Source organism: Carassius carassius, chromosome 42, assembly GCF_963082965.1.
Source record: "Carassius carassius chromosome 42, fCarCar2.1, whole genome shotgun sequence".
NCBI classification, from domain to species: Eukaryota; Metazoa; Chordata; class Actinopteri; order Cypriniformes; family Cyprinidae; genus Carassius; species Carassius carassius.
Genome location: NC_081796.1, coordinates 2,260,532 through 2,276,361, shown reverse-complemented (window position 1 = coordinate 2,276,361; position 15,830 = coordinate 2,260,532). Strand labels below are relative to the sequence as shown.

General features: G+C 35.9%; 1 protein-coding gene across 2 annotated transcripts in view; it reads left to right on the top strand.

Moving 5' to 3' along the window:
• Window positions 1-15,830, top strand: part of LOC132124488 (partitioning defective 3 homolog) — a 474,703-nt gene that overhangs the window by 365,749 nt on the left and 93,124 nt on the right. For both annotated transcript variants that reach the window (XM_059535542.1, XM_059535540.1), the window contains one exon: window positions 9,335-9,607. In XM_059535542.1, coding sequence (XP_059391525.1) covers window positions 9,335-9,607 — 273 coding nt within the window. The remainder of the gene's footprint in view (window positions 1-9,334; window positions 9,608-15,830) is intronic.

Here is a 15,830-nt window from a genome sequence, read left to right as displayed (position 1 = left end):
AAGTTTTAAATGAAATAGCAGTAGGTTGATTGTGAATCACTGGTGTAACGTGGTAGGGCACATCTGTGAATGTGAGGACCAGATGACCTTGAGACCAGCTGGTTATGAATAATTGCAATATTTTTTTTAAGAATGGCTTTTTGGGGGTCCTCTGTATCACATAGATGAAAAATATGGGGTAAATATGCAAAGCTGCTCATAAGCAGCACTGTTTGCAGGCGTTATTTGAAGTGAAGTTGATAAAGTGTTGCCATCAGTGGCATTTGTTTTTCTCACAATCGAGTAAATTTTAAGCGGCTGTGTAGACCCCTCCCCTCCAACTACCTCCCATCTTTCATTAGTCCTCAACAAACTGAATTTTTCATCCCTAATCAAAGGCTTCAGCAGAGCCTGGAGCTACCCGCCTGCATTCGGTGACCATTATATAGCCTTGTTTATGCCTGTTGCAGTCCTGTCAACCATATGTAACTTGACTAAGCGGACCACCATGGCAGGGGGCCATTTATAGCATGTGCGATGGAAGGAGTGTGTGGGCACCAAATCACCAAGCCAGCAAAAAATATATATATCAGTCACTTTCATCCTCCTCTGTGTATTTACACTCGGCTGATCAGGCTTTATGTCTTTGTACACAAAGCAAAAATGCCCACTGCAAACATTGAGAACCTGGTAAACTCTTCCCATTCAACTTCTCCATTGAAGTAGATTAGCGTGACTATTAGCTTATCCTTTTGGCTCCATTAGTGGCTAATCAGTGACTGCTGGAAACCTCTGTTTCTGCTCAGTCCTCCTGACTTCCTTTCCACTCTCCAGCAATGTTTCCTCCGGATTGTTTGGGTTCCTGATAGACTTTAAAGCTCAGAGACATGGTAGTGTTATAATCAACAGCGGATATATCAGCTAGCTTCCTCTTTCTTCTAGCCCTTAGCATGTGCTTTGAAGGTTCACAGTGTGTGGGCATTGAGAACAATGTTTGGAACGCACTTCAGTAGCATCTTTCCAAGCCAAAAGACCTAACTCTTTCCACAAACTTTTTGGCACAACCCAACAGTGATGTTTATTTGTGTTTTATGTTTCATCTCATATTACACTGGATATTGTTCAGCATTGATGCTATTAAAATATTGAATCTGTATTTAATAACTGTTTATTTAATATTGTTTTGATGTGCTGAGACATTTTCAGGGAACTGTGGCCCTGCGAGTATTTATTCTTTCTGTATTCATTCATTTTGTTGCCTTGATTTATTAATTGACTTTCTGTCAGCGGTTTTCCATTTCTTTCTCCATTACCACTGCTCCGGGATTGCCTTCGGCTTTCCATACATATTCCAACATTTCATTTTTTGATGCATTAATGTGTGTTACTCGTAATCGCAGCTGATCTTTCCACTCACATTGTGGCAGTAATTTTGTTACAAAATAATTAGCATTGCCGTTCTGCTTTGTCAAAGAGCTTTTTGTAACAGTTCACCGCTTGACTGGACCAATAAGCTTCCAGAGTTCAAAGGTAGATCACTGGACTGATTGTGGAGCATTATGGATTATATTTATAATAACTTTGATATTCATCTTCATATTCATCTGATATTCAGAAATACACACTCTCGATGTGATTCTACAAGTAACACATATGATTATTGGCATGTTACCTTATTTACACTTTAAAACAACCAGCCGAAGAGTAAGATCTGCCTGGCAGCCATCGATGTGAACATCTCGCTCTCTCTCTAACCTGAATTAAACATTGTTAGACATATGGAGGGAGTGCTTTGGCTGTGTCGTAAGATAAACAGTGTGAGGGAAGGACTGCAGGCGGACCGGAGTGTGATCTTTCTCGCTCGGTTCTGTGCTTCGCTTCAAAACTTTCAGTTTCCTTCCAAACTTCTCCTCTTTTTCATACTCTCAGAGCAGAACCTTGTAAATTCTTCACAGAAGTTCATAAATCTCTCAGTCCTTATCTTGTGTTTATATCAGGCTGTGATCAATGACTGATTTCCTCCCCGAACCGTCCACTTTGACCCGCGGGATATAGCGCATACCGCACGCTTGACAGCATCTTGGCTTTTGGACACATTTCAGCTCAGATATCTTTAAATAAATGATCCTGCATGGTGTTACAGTATGGATGGATTGCGTTTAATGAGCTGTTTTTGAATTATGCCAGCTTGCTCCTTGTGAAAGAGTTTTGTTTCTCTGCGTTCGCTTGTTACCTAGAAACAACCCCGGATTGGCCATGAGTACCCATATGTTGCCATAACAGCCTCCCTCCCTCACACACACACACACACACACACACACACACACACACACACTCTGGACAGATGTAAGCTAATCACAACATCAAACTCTTCATTAGTTTAACACTCTCTTCTTGCTCTGGTGCAGATTCTGACGGAGTCTCATCTACATATTTCTCATCCTGACAGATAAACATGACTTTATTATCTTTCTTTCTGCTGTGAATTTCTTCTGCACCCCCGAAGACACACATACATCTACTGTATATAGTAGCAATCTACACCAATTAGCTTTGAGACCAGAAGGTCACAGAGAGGGATTTGCTCTCTCTCTTTGTTGTTTTATTGGAGCTCACTGGGATTTTTTTCTTCATCCCTCTTGCCAGTATTTTGATAAGGTTTTCTCTCTTCTCTTCCACTTTTATAATTTTAGCATCAGCCTTCGTCATGTGACTGATGCATTTGGGGAGATTCAGTAATTATGTGATCTTCAAATTTGCAGAAAAGGCATATGATGTTAAGGTCTCTAATAAACAGAATATGAATGTTAAAAACTCTTTCATGCTAGAAGAATTCACAAACCAGTCACTTCAAAATCTGATTCATTCAAGCAATGAAACACTGTGTTGCTACAGTATGTACTGTTGTATAAAATTAATAGCACTTTTGTGTTCATGCAAATGTGCTGATATTCAGAAAATTACATTGCTTGTGTAATGAATATAAAAACACAATAAACTGAATTATAAGGGCATTCTAACTGTATTCGAACAGGCTTCATCACGCAGTGAATGCTTTTGGACTCTCCAGACACATTTTTGTTTGGTTTTTGCAAAGTTGGTGACTGGATAATGTCAGCTCTACTATCATATCTCAATCCCTCACAGTCACACATACAGCACAATAACTTAATGTCAGGGAATGTCTTTAAATTATGATCAAGGGAAAATCATACCTTTTCTGTTGTCTTCTTTTTAAATAACTTGCGCTTGAACCATTTTGCGCAAAAAATGATGAAAACTTGCTTCCACTTGTGAGCAGCTTGTTACAGTAACTGTTACTGAGTTCTGATTGGCCAGTCGCCACTATTTCATTTGTTAATTATTGTAAGTACAGAATTGTAACATTTGATTTGCATGAAATGTAAATTTCACATACATAAATATATATATATATATATCTAGAAGTGATGGTTCCAGCATCTTTTGCATATTTGAAACCTTTCCTGCAGTGACTGGATGGTTTTGAGATCCGTCTTTTGACAATGAGGACAACTGAGGGACTCAAACACAACTATTAAAAAAGGTTGTCCTCATTGTCAAAAGATGGATCTCAAAATCATACAGTCACTGCAGGAAAGGTTTCAAATATGCAAAAGATGCTGGAAAACTGAAGAATCTGTAGGAGCTTTTTTCACAGAAAAAAGCTGCGGATCATCAGGTTTACACACTTTATTAAGAACCAACGGGGTTTGAACAGGGTTGTTTTAATAATTTTGAAATATATATGTATATAAGAGGCAGCAGAACTGTTTTTAGCATTGATAACGCAAAAGTTTCACAGCAAATCTGCATATTAGATTGATTTCAGAAGGATCATGTGACACTGAAGATGAGTAATGATGCTAAATCTTTAGATTTATATCACCAAAATAAATTACAGTTTACAATAAATTCATATAGAAAATAGTTATTTTGCATATTATAATCAAATAAAAAAATATTTTCTTCGACTAAAATCATATGACATTTTAATGGATGTATTAAAATGTTGACATGATGAAACATTTTCATAATGTTTCCATTAAAAGACAAAATCTGAAAAAAAAATAATAATAAATTGCAATAAATGAACACTGAAGAGAAAGTGTAGAGAGAGTAACCAGGAATGGTAAATGAGAGCAGTTATAATGTGTTCAGTGGAGCTATTTTTGTGTCCTGCATTAACACCACACTGGACCATTAATTGTGTAATGAACTAAGATGGAAAGAGGGAACGCTGCAGGTTTAGCAAGACTTTCAGGCACACACACACACACACACACACATACACACGCACACACACACACGCACACACACACACACAAAGAGTACCTCAAGTCATTTTTTTCTGTCCTCGCTGCAACTGAAAATGTTGCATGAAGTGACAAAAATACATATAATTACATTTTATTTGTTTATTATACAAAGTAGGTCAAAAGTAACTCATCCAGTCAGAATCAATGTAAATCAATCAGTTTTAACAAACTTAGACTAATGACTACTCTGCATTGTTTTTTGTTTTTTTTATTATTCATATTAGTAATTTGAACTACTTATTGTTCACCATTGTTCACAATCAGTAAATAATACTAAACACATGGGAAAAAACGTTTGAAATAAGTTATAAATATTACATAAAAAGCAAAAACTTAAATGGAAATTGGAAATGTTAGACACATTGATTTTAATTATATTATAGCAATAAAAATGTTAGATAAACTAACTTAATTTTTATTTAATATAAAATTCAAAATATAAATTAAATTAAAATTAAAATATGAAAAGCAAATAAGAAATTTTACTAAAATCTTGGGGGGAAAAAGATTAATAACAATAATTAACACTGTAGTAGTATACAGTCAAACCAAAAAATATTCAGAAATCATATATACATATATTTTTTATTTTTTACTAGTGGGTGCAGGACACTATAATTCATTTATGTAAGTGATTATAGCAAAATAAAGTAAGCTGTGACATATTATACTCAAACATTTTTCATAAAGTGGACTACCAGTAAAACTCACACAAATTTGGCACATTATCAAGATGAATTTGTTCTGACAGTTTAACTCTGAGTTATTGCCATATTTTATTGCAATTTTCTAAACTATAGCGAATAAACTGCGATAATGTGTGAAATGTTGAAGGCGTCTGAATACATTTTGGTTTGACTGTAGAAATAATAATAAACCATTCAACCATTGACCCACAATAAAAATATAAACCAATCAAAAATACCGAGTCGTGAGATGATTTTGCCTTGTGGCTGGTTATATAGGAGTTGGTATTAAAAATAATCTCATAGCCCAGACCAGTGTTTTCATCGTGCTGGTTTTCAACCTGAAGTTAACCTTCTGTCATACACGGAGCCACACGGTCCTCTTCTAATCCCCAGGACACAGTGCTAAGTGAGTTTCAGTCCAGTACTCCAGGGGCAGGTTACACTGGACCTGGACTTCAGTTTGCTCATTACCACATTCAAACACAGATATCGCTCTTGCAGATTGGATTTGGCCATTATGGGCACAGCTCTGGAGACTTCGTCCTCCTATTGAGTTTCTGTAACTTGTCCTAACACGGTTTTTACTGGCAGTGAAGTGACATCAGTTTTTAAGTGGACAGCAGGTGGACAGCGGCCTCGCCAGTGTAAGATATCAGCCTTCAAATGCCAAAGAAACTAGAGATGCCCAGATACTACATTTCTCTGGCAATGCCAGTAGCTGATTATTCAGAATGACATCTGCTTATACTTGTCAAAAATGATAAAAAAAGAAATAACAAATGGATAAAACAAAGATAAATTGAGTACACTGTACAAGAAAATACTGTTTAAGTCTTTATACTTAAAAAATCATGTTTGATCCACTGATACTTGCCAGTTCTTTGTAATTAATTGTAAAATTTACTAGCAATATCTGATTGAAAATATTTTTTTTTTTTTACAGTGTAGTTTGTTATTTTTAAGGAGAGAGAGAGAGAAAAAAGAAAAACCACTATCACTGTAAACTTTCCATGGAACTTTCTAATTTGGTACGTTACTATAATATTAGAGGTTATGATTAACAACAGAGCCCAAACTATTTATTTTTCTATAGAATAATCACACTTAAATCAAAATGAAGTGTTTGTATACAACACACATATATACTTGACAGTAAATAAGCTCCTGTCTTGTAACTAACCAACTGTGAACTGTGAAATATTGTTCACAAGCTGTTTTATCTTTCTGCGGTTGAAACACAAATCGAGAAATGAAACATTTCAGAAAATTGTGCTGTATTTTTCAATATCATTTTTCTGATGTTCATGCATGTTTATTAAAGAAAAAGAGATCAGCGCCTCTGCTTTAGTTCAAGCGTTACAGCATTCTGTCATGCCACATTTAAGGGGCCATTCACAAAGAATGCATTTTTCCATTCCAGTCCTCTACTTTTCCATGTTTATCTATGTAAATGTTCCAGATGGATGAGAATGACCATGAGCGCCACATTTTTAAAACAACATGTCAAGTTAAAAGAATTTCAACTTTTAAACGCAGCCGTGCTCACCAGTTTCAGTTCCAAAACAGTGGACCAATCAGAAGACCCAGGGGGTGGGGCAAGTGTTGCATGCTTTTGTTTACTGTAGCAAGTTGGCATGGCAACTGTTTTATTTGAAGTTAATTGCATTTTTTTGAAAGCGCTGCATCTCATGTTTTAAGATGCAAAGACACATTCTAAGAGCATTGTTGAATTTTAAGATAAAATTAACAGAGTTTGAGAGATGAGACTTAGTTTTTGACCAGAAGTAATATCCAATAAAGCTAGTTGTCATTATTCGGTGGGAGGCATGCTACAAATAATCTTTGGTAAAGCAAAAAACTGCGGACCTGCCAACGTTTGCTTGAACTCCGGGTGATTTGTAGATTCAAATAGAGCCTGTGTTAACTGCGATATTGTTTTAAAGTGAGATTGCAATAATGACTTATTATCCCGTTAACTTTGACAGGGCTAATTTCGACACAAAATAAATTTTCTTCATGGACCAGTTACAATCTGATAAAATTTTTATTTATTTTTTTGATTGACAGTATTTATTCGGTAAACAGTAGTCTGATTGTTTGAATCGGTAAATACCGGTTATTATCAGATATATCAGTGCGTCCTTACTTGTAATGGTTCAAGCAATGAACCCAGTGAACCAAAAGGTAGGATAAAAACATAAAGGGGAATTAAAACTCCCACAATGCGCACATACACCTATGAAAATATGCTGATGTTGATTTCCAAGTGCTTCCCAGACTATTTAGCGTGAGACATAAATGCACCGTTTCTAGCACGGCAAGTTGGATTTCCTCAAGCGGGATACATTGTAATTGTATTAGCCTGTGACAGAGAGAAAATGCTCATTGTGGTTAAATTAGATCGTACCTATGAGAAAGTGTGGATTCACATTCAGTCTCTCACTGAGAAAATCTCTTCTGGGTCCGGGACTGCTGTCAATCAAACAACTGACAGATTGATGTCAGAGATCAGAGGTCAACTCTGACCTGGGGTGCTGAGGAGGTACGGTACTTAAACACTTAGAAATGCTCAGGTTTTTGTGATGGAGCATCCCTGGAGTCCTAGAGCCCATCTGGATCTGATGAGACGGGTGGGTACCAACGACAGAGGTCACCCTACAGGAGGCTTTCCCCTGTCCGCACAAGCCTTTCCTCTTCTTCCACTGCCATTCCCATTCCTGAGGATCTCCTTTCCCTTAACAGCTCTTAGAAGGATACATGTGGTCGGTTAGACACAAAAAGACTCATTCAGTTTCTGCCCACCAGGACTGGCCTTTGAAAAACTCCTGAGAAAAAGGGAAGGCAGAGAGAGGCGTTTGGCGGAAGATCAGAGTGATGTGAAGAAGAAATCACTCCCTTCTTCTTGGGAAGGTTCCCCACTGGCTGTTTTAGGGAATCTGTGAATTGACAAGCTTCTTCAAGGAAGGTGCCCCAAACTTTACCATGAGCAGTTGAAACAGATTCAGAAGTAGAGGCTCGAATGAACAGGGACTCAGCGGTCTCGCTTGCTTTTCCTTTTAGAGGAGTCCACTAGTTTTTAAAGGCTTCTAGATATAAAGCAGGCTTGGCAGGCGTCTAGCAGCCCGTGATGCCAGCAGGGGTCCTGAGCTCGGGGATTCTCCGTACAGTAGGGAGTCTCAACATGACTAAGAGGTCTGTCTTATAATTCAATGCGTTTTCACATAAAAGCTTTGGCTCTTCATAGTTGTAATAGATGTTACACATTGCTGATGGACTAACAGCTATTGCTTTTGATGCTTGGTGCTTTATGAGGGCAGAATCACAAAGGTGGAAATAAATCCCAAGGTATAAACCACAGGGCATTTTCACACTGGAGTACGGGGTGAAACGGAGTTTAACTGTAAAACCATTTAACTGTAAAAATGTGGTGTGTCCATCCAGTAACAAAGAATAACCTTACACCTCGAAAGCATTTGAATATACATAGTTTTATCATTATTGAAAAAAAAAAAGTTATATCAGATATATTCAAACATATTTTAAAACACCTTCTATGATAGAATTTCCTGTTTGATGTCTTTACAACTTTAGAATGTTTTTTAAAGAAATAACTTCACTGGCCAAAACAAACAAACAAACAAACAAAAGATTATCCAAACTACTTAACCTTCAACTTCTTTTTTTTTTTAGCAATTTTGAGCTTGTGTGTCCCAAATTACATCAAAATGGATTTTCAGTTAAAATAAACAAACAAAAACATATTCATTATAAAAGAGGTAAACTCTGTTATGTACGTATGAATTTTAATAATGTGTTTTTGAATACATCATTAGATTCACACATAGTCATGACAAATTATCTTTATTTTTATAGGGCTTTAAACAAACCCAACCCTCGGTTTCACAGACAAGGTTTAAGACTAGTCCCAGACTAAAATGCATGCCTGTTCTGTTTTAACTATAAGAAACATACACTGACTTTCAAAATATGTTAAAACTATTGTTTTCTCAAGATGCACACAAGATGTTTTGTTTTTTCTAAGGCACTTTATAAAGTTACTCAAATGTCCTAATTGAACTATGGCCTAAACCTGGCTTAACCTAAACCTTGACTGTGAAAGCAGGCCAGAGGGTTTCAAAGAAGCTTCATAGTAACAAACAGGAAAATAACACAGTCAGTCTTCTTCAGCTCAGGTCAGTTCATTGTGTTGACTTCAGTAAACGTGTTGATGTTGAAGACGCAAATTACAGAACCGGTGTGAAAAGAGAAATGTTGCCACTGAACCTGAGAGTGCACTACACATCTAACCTCAAATGATGTTTTGTGTAGGATTCAAGCAAAGACCAGGGAGCTCCGAGAGCGACAGGCCAGAGAGAGAGACTACGCTGAGATCCAGGACATCAACAGAAACTTCAGCTCTGACGAGGAGCACACCTATGCTGGGATCGGCTCTCTGGACTCGTCCCTGGACAGCAGTATGGACCTGAGCCATAACCCCGGTCCAGAGCGTCCTCAGAGCCCCCGAGACCAGGCCCTGCCCTTAGAGGCTCTTTACGCACAGGTCAACAAGCCCCGCAACGGACGCCCACCCTCCGTCGACAGGTAAGAGCTCAGCTTCTTATTCCCAGGGACTTTCATCCTTCAGAATCGTTGTGACGTGATGCACAGGCTGCTTTTATTGCTGAGACTTTGAGATTTTGTCAGGGCAGTTAAGTAATACTTGGTTGATGTAACAGGACAATGACAAAGACATGTTCTTGACTTGAAAGAAGCAGCCTTGGTTTTTCAAAGCTTTGCATAATGCAAGCTAAAGAGTGTTTTCTCGCTGTTGTGTGCTGTCAGATATTTCTCATTTTGTAAGGCTGGATAGGGTGAAGGGCACCGTCACTTTTGAAGTTTCTTTTATTGTGCTGAGAAAAAGGAAGTTTCTCTCCAGACCCTTTGTCTTTTTTATATTTGTTCACATCTGAAAGTTTTGGAAATGAAAAGCTGTTTTCCGCCACTCTTTGTAGTGTGAAAAAAACCGAAAGTCAAACAAACAGTGTTATCAGATTTCACACCTGTGTCCCAGCGACTGCTTTTATAGCACAGGTAAATCATTGATAATTCTCTGGATGGGAAAATTTAATAACCAGCAGGCTCTTTATTATCGCCGATCATGTCAGATCCAACATCAACGTGTACAGAAGCTCAGAAATCGTTGGGTTTTTTAAAAGAAAGAAAGGTCAAATTTATACTAGAAACTGCTGCAGTTTGCTGAACTTTGGTTCTGACCCACTTTAATTTTTAGATTTAACTGAGTGTACTTCTGAATGCACTGACAAGCTTCTACTGTCATTTCTACTCAAACATGCAGGTGATGTATGTAACTATATTTGTAATACATAGGAAATGATGAAATTTCAATTAAGTACATTTAAATCAAATGCAATATGGAATTACAACACAGTAAAAATTAAGTGCATGTGCTTTAGTATGTTATTTAGTCAACACATCAAAATAAGTGTATTTCTATAAAGCATGATGATTATTAAAATAAAATTATTTAAATTTAAGTGTATTTAAATGTGTTAAGAAACAGCCATTAAAGTGTCTCTCTTTAAATATTATTAAGTGGCCTTTTAATTAATTAATTATATATATATATATATATATATATATATATATATATATATATATATATATATATATATATATATATATATATATATATATATATATATATATATATATATATATATATTCAACATTAAAACAGCACTTTATACCTTTATAAAAATATTTTTTTAATGAGAAACATACTCTATTATTATTATTATTATTATTATTATTATTATTATTATTATTATTATTATTATTATTTATTCTTGTATTTTTTATTAAGTTTACATTTAACCTGTTAACTGTCACTCACATTTTCACTCACATTCACTAAATGTATAGTAATCAAGTGAAACATTATGAAGTTTCAATAACAATATACAATACTATACCATTCAAAAGCTTGATGTAAATAATATAAATGTAACAAATAGATAACTGTAACAAATGTAAAAACATGCTTTTCTTTCAATTTATTCCCCCTAAAAACCCAGAAAAATATTCTTAGCTCTTTTCAACATTAATAATAATGATAATAATAATAACAATAAATGTTTTTTTTGTAGAAAATAAGATTGTTAAAAGGATTTCTGAAGGATTGTGTGACTGGAGTAATGATGCCAAACAATTTGTTTGAAAATCAGCTTTGATTGTTTCTAATAAACTGTTTAACTGCTCCCCCAAGTGGATATTAAATTATGTTGTGGGATAATTAAATATATTCTTAATAAACTACAAACATAAAATTATATAGATTTATTTTGTTCTCACATTCTCTCTTGTAACTCCTCACTCACAGTGGCACAGATGACTGAATGGCTCATTATGCAGCTCATTATGCGGCTCATTATGCGGCCCTTTGTCTTCTCAGGTGTAAATCACAATGATATTCATGGTAGTTGACGCCTACTCGCATTTGACTTTTACCAACAAAAAGTGTCTTATACAATTGAAATCAATATATTGTTTTCTGTGAGTGAGTAAACAAGATGATTTTCACATGATTTAGAAAGAAAAATTCTAGGCTACAAGCTCCAGTTCTCAAAAATCCCGGGAACCATTGTTCTTTATGTGTTTTTTTGCCTTATTCAAGTGTTTTAACATTTTTAGTTTTTCACTAACCACGCATAATATTTTTTTTCTCAAAAACACAATCATGTACATACATGCATTTCTTATATTATTATAGCCCAGTTTGTGCTGATTACAGTGAGATTAGTCTTTACCCATTTAGATATTTATAAGAAACTGAAAAAAGCACAAATGTCAGGGCATGACAAAACTTCTCCAGGCCCCAAAAATACCCTTAGACTCCAGAGGGTTAACATAGACTTGATAGTGCATGATCCAAACCTACATTTTTATATTTTTTTAAAAAACATTTTGTAACATGATTTTGATGTACAATTTTCATGATAATGCAATGTTTGAATTTAAAATGGTTTTCAAAGAATGAATTTTAAGATTTCAAGTGATATATAATTTCTGATGATTTCTAAAGTGTGAAAAAAGGCAACAAAGAAGACTTTTTTTGACAAAGGTCAAAACTTCTGTTATGATGTAGGTTTTTGAGGTGCACTCTTGCCATAAATTAATCTATTGTTTTTTCTACATATTTTTTAACAAAGATTGGTAAAATATCTATTTAGAAGTCTTAGACCTTTCCAACGATATATAGTTTGTCATGATTAGATTAGGATTTAATTGTAATGTAGTGAAGTAAACGTAGGCGGCCCACCGAGAGGACGGGTGACAGATAACAGGTTTTAATGTCAGCAGAACCATGATTTGCAACTGGTTAGTGCAACTAGTTGGTGGTGTTAATATTTAGAGGTAGGAACACTGTGCATATGCCACTCTGGACAGGATGCATTGGTTTTTTTTTGGATTTTGTAATCTTTTAGAAGTTCACTAACAAGTAGTCATGGACTAAAAGTTTCAAGAGTTTGAGTCTTCCAGACAGAAGTAGTTTCTGAGTTTTTTTCCTCTTCTGTGTCGATGCCAGCTTTATGATGTGTGTCTCAGATGCAGAGGATTGACCTACATTTGTTGTGGTGAAGTGAGAGTTGTTGATGTTTTTTGTTTTTTTTTGAGATATGGAAGCTAAATATTCCAAAACGCCTCCGTTTGTGCTGTTGTTGTTCTCCATCTTCCAGATTCATGGCTGGTTTTATGGATGTTTAGTGGTGAATTTGTCATAAATACCACAGTCAGTGTTTGAAGAATAAGGGAAACTCACTCTGTATTCACCACAGTCGCTCTGTTCCTCTAGTGGTTATGACATGGTTAGCGGTTAGTTATGGAAATGCTACGAAAGGCCAGCGTGTCTTTTCTAAACAGTAATTACTCTCTCTGGGTTTATTCTGGCGGCGGTTAATTGGCTCGTCAGCGGCGGTGAAGCAGAGGCACTGATTGACAGATGTCACTCAGGCTGTGTGACCTTTCCCAGGATGCAGTGGGAAGGGGATTATCATGTGACCAGCTGCTGTTCTCCCACCGGCCCAGCTGTCATGAGATCAGCCGCTGGACCACAGTGTGAATATGACAAGGTTACACAGCCATAGTGATCTGACCAATCACTGTGCCAGTGTCTCTGGTGGCAGCAAAAGGGCATCGCTCTGTCCCGAGTGTGTACTGCTGTGCGTGAATCCTCACTAATATAAGCATTCATTCATTTACTATGCATCGATATTACTAGGGTATTCTAATTTAATAATACATTTATATCTATGCATTTTAATATACAAATACTTAATTTTAAATGGAAATGCTGTATCATTTCATAAAAGTTTATTATTAATTATATTATTACAGTAAGTATTATTTAACTTTTCAGTTCAGTATATTCTATATATCATCTCTTATTTGGTCTTATCTTGGTAGAATAGTACTAAAGTTAACTCATTGTTCTCCAGGGTTAAAGAATAAACAAATGTTTATGAAACTATAAGTTACATTTTAAACAGAGAGTGCAGTTGTGGAGTCTAATTCCCTTTTTAAAAAGCTTATTTCAGAAAGCAGAGTTATAAGCCTTGTCGCAAACGTACCTGCTTGACATCTGATTACATGCAAATCATCCTGTGTATTTTTTAAATGAGGAGTTTGGAGCTTCATACTGCTTTGCATATCACTTAGAAGCAAGGCTTTGTGAAATACGTTGTAATATTTGTTGTCGTGCCTCTGGAATAAATTGCTTACTTTCATTGGTGTTTGGCTGCGAGGCCTGTAATCTTTATAAACGGCGTAATGCATTCACATTCAGACAGTCACATCACTCCATTTGAAAGGCCCGACTCCCTCCGTGAATCGAAACAAAGCCCAAACAAACATTTGCATTTCTAAATGAAAGCCAATAGAAGTTCCATAGTGTCAGGCTCCTGAAATAAACCGTCCTCGAGCGGGCGTCAGCTTTAGCTCATTATAAAGAGACGCAAGGAAATGGGTGAGAGTAGAAAGTTTGATCACAGATTTACTCCGAGATGTTTTCTTGAACATTAAGTGTTTATTCTCTTAAAGAAGTAGCTCAGAGGGAAAGCGATTCCATCTCTTTGTAGATAACATTGGAGGAGAGGATTTCCTGTCTAAAATGCACAGAACAGGAAGTGGATAAGGCTCAGCGAGGGTCTGTTCAAATGCTGTCCATCACATCTGCCCACAGAGGCCTGTCTCCACAGTAAAGAAGAGGAGAGAGCTCATGTCTTACTGTATCACTTCATGGTCCCAAGCTGGAAAATCTACTCTTAGACCTTTACATAGTTTATACAAACGTGCTATAAAAGTGTTTGATAAGAAACCTGACAGACATCATCATTGTCTTATAATACAAAAACATAATCTCTTTACTTTTAAAAACTTTGTAATATTTCACGATTGTAGTTTAATGTATAAAATTGTGAATGATCTTGCACCTCCACCTTTAAAGATGTTTGTTTCATTGCGCAATGACAGCATAAGACAGACAAGAGCCTCGTTAAGAGGTGACCGTGAAGCGCATCTTAGAAAAACTGATTTTGGACGATCAGCTTTTTCTGTAAAAGCTGTTAACAATTGGAATAGTTTACCAACTGATATTAGACAGTGTACAAACTTTGTGCAGTTTAAATTACATTTGAAAATATTTTAAAGGCAAGTCAGGTTTGTGATCATTGATTATACAAGGTTATGACTTTTGAATATGTTGTTATACTTCTTGTATTCTACCGTGTTCAATTTGTATGTTGTTGATAATTTGGTGTACTCCTGGAAACACTGACATCTAACAATGGTTTGGGGGAAAAAAAGTTAATTAAAATAATTCAATAAAAGCATATACATCAACTCAAATACGGTTATCTAATAAGCATGTGTCCTATTCTGTGTAGGCTACTAAACTTCTGAAACACTGCTGTCTCTTTGTATATGATATGATGATAGTTTCTCAAAATAAATAAAAAGTGCCTCAGAGCAGTTCTAGAGATTATGTTTGTGTTCATGGACTCATATATCGAGGCGGCAGAGGCTGAAAACCCTGCGAGCTTCAGTAGGCCTATGTGTATTAAATGAAACCACATTTGTGTGCCATTAATTTCCATGAGGAGTGGAATAGGCTGCGATATCTCACACTCATACACCCACAACACATTCTGAAACATGGAAAACCCTATTTTGTGTATGGACCTGACATGAAAAATATTTAAATCCTTAGGTTGGGGACATGCAACGTAATTATAAGTTCTCTCCTGAACTGCACCTTCACTTCCATTTTTATTTTCAGTCTCTTTATTTTGCCCTGATCCATCTCTCTCATAACTTTAATACTCAAGATTTTTATTTGACTTTTACCATGTTTTGTAACCAAGAACAATAACCATGTTTTTGTTTTGTTTTTTTTGGCAAATAAATACCATTTGTATTCATTTTTTTACTACAGATTCCATGGTTAAACTATGTTAGTGTAGCAAAATACCATGGTTAATTTGTGGTTACCATGCTATACCATTAATTTTCCTAAGGGTTGTGTTTTTGCTTGCACAAGCTCCCCCTAAATCTATTATAAAATATGATTATTTGTCTGCTAAATTACTACTGTAATAATTCAATAGATAATGATGTCCTTTACCCAGTATTTTGAGTGATGGCTGATGAGCAATGTGCTGCTGCTGCTTGACTAAGTAAACAAAGACAAAACTACATTAGCATATTTACAGATGAAACTGACCTGCAGTTTTACTTCTCTACTCCAGCT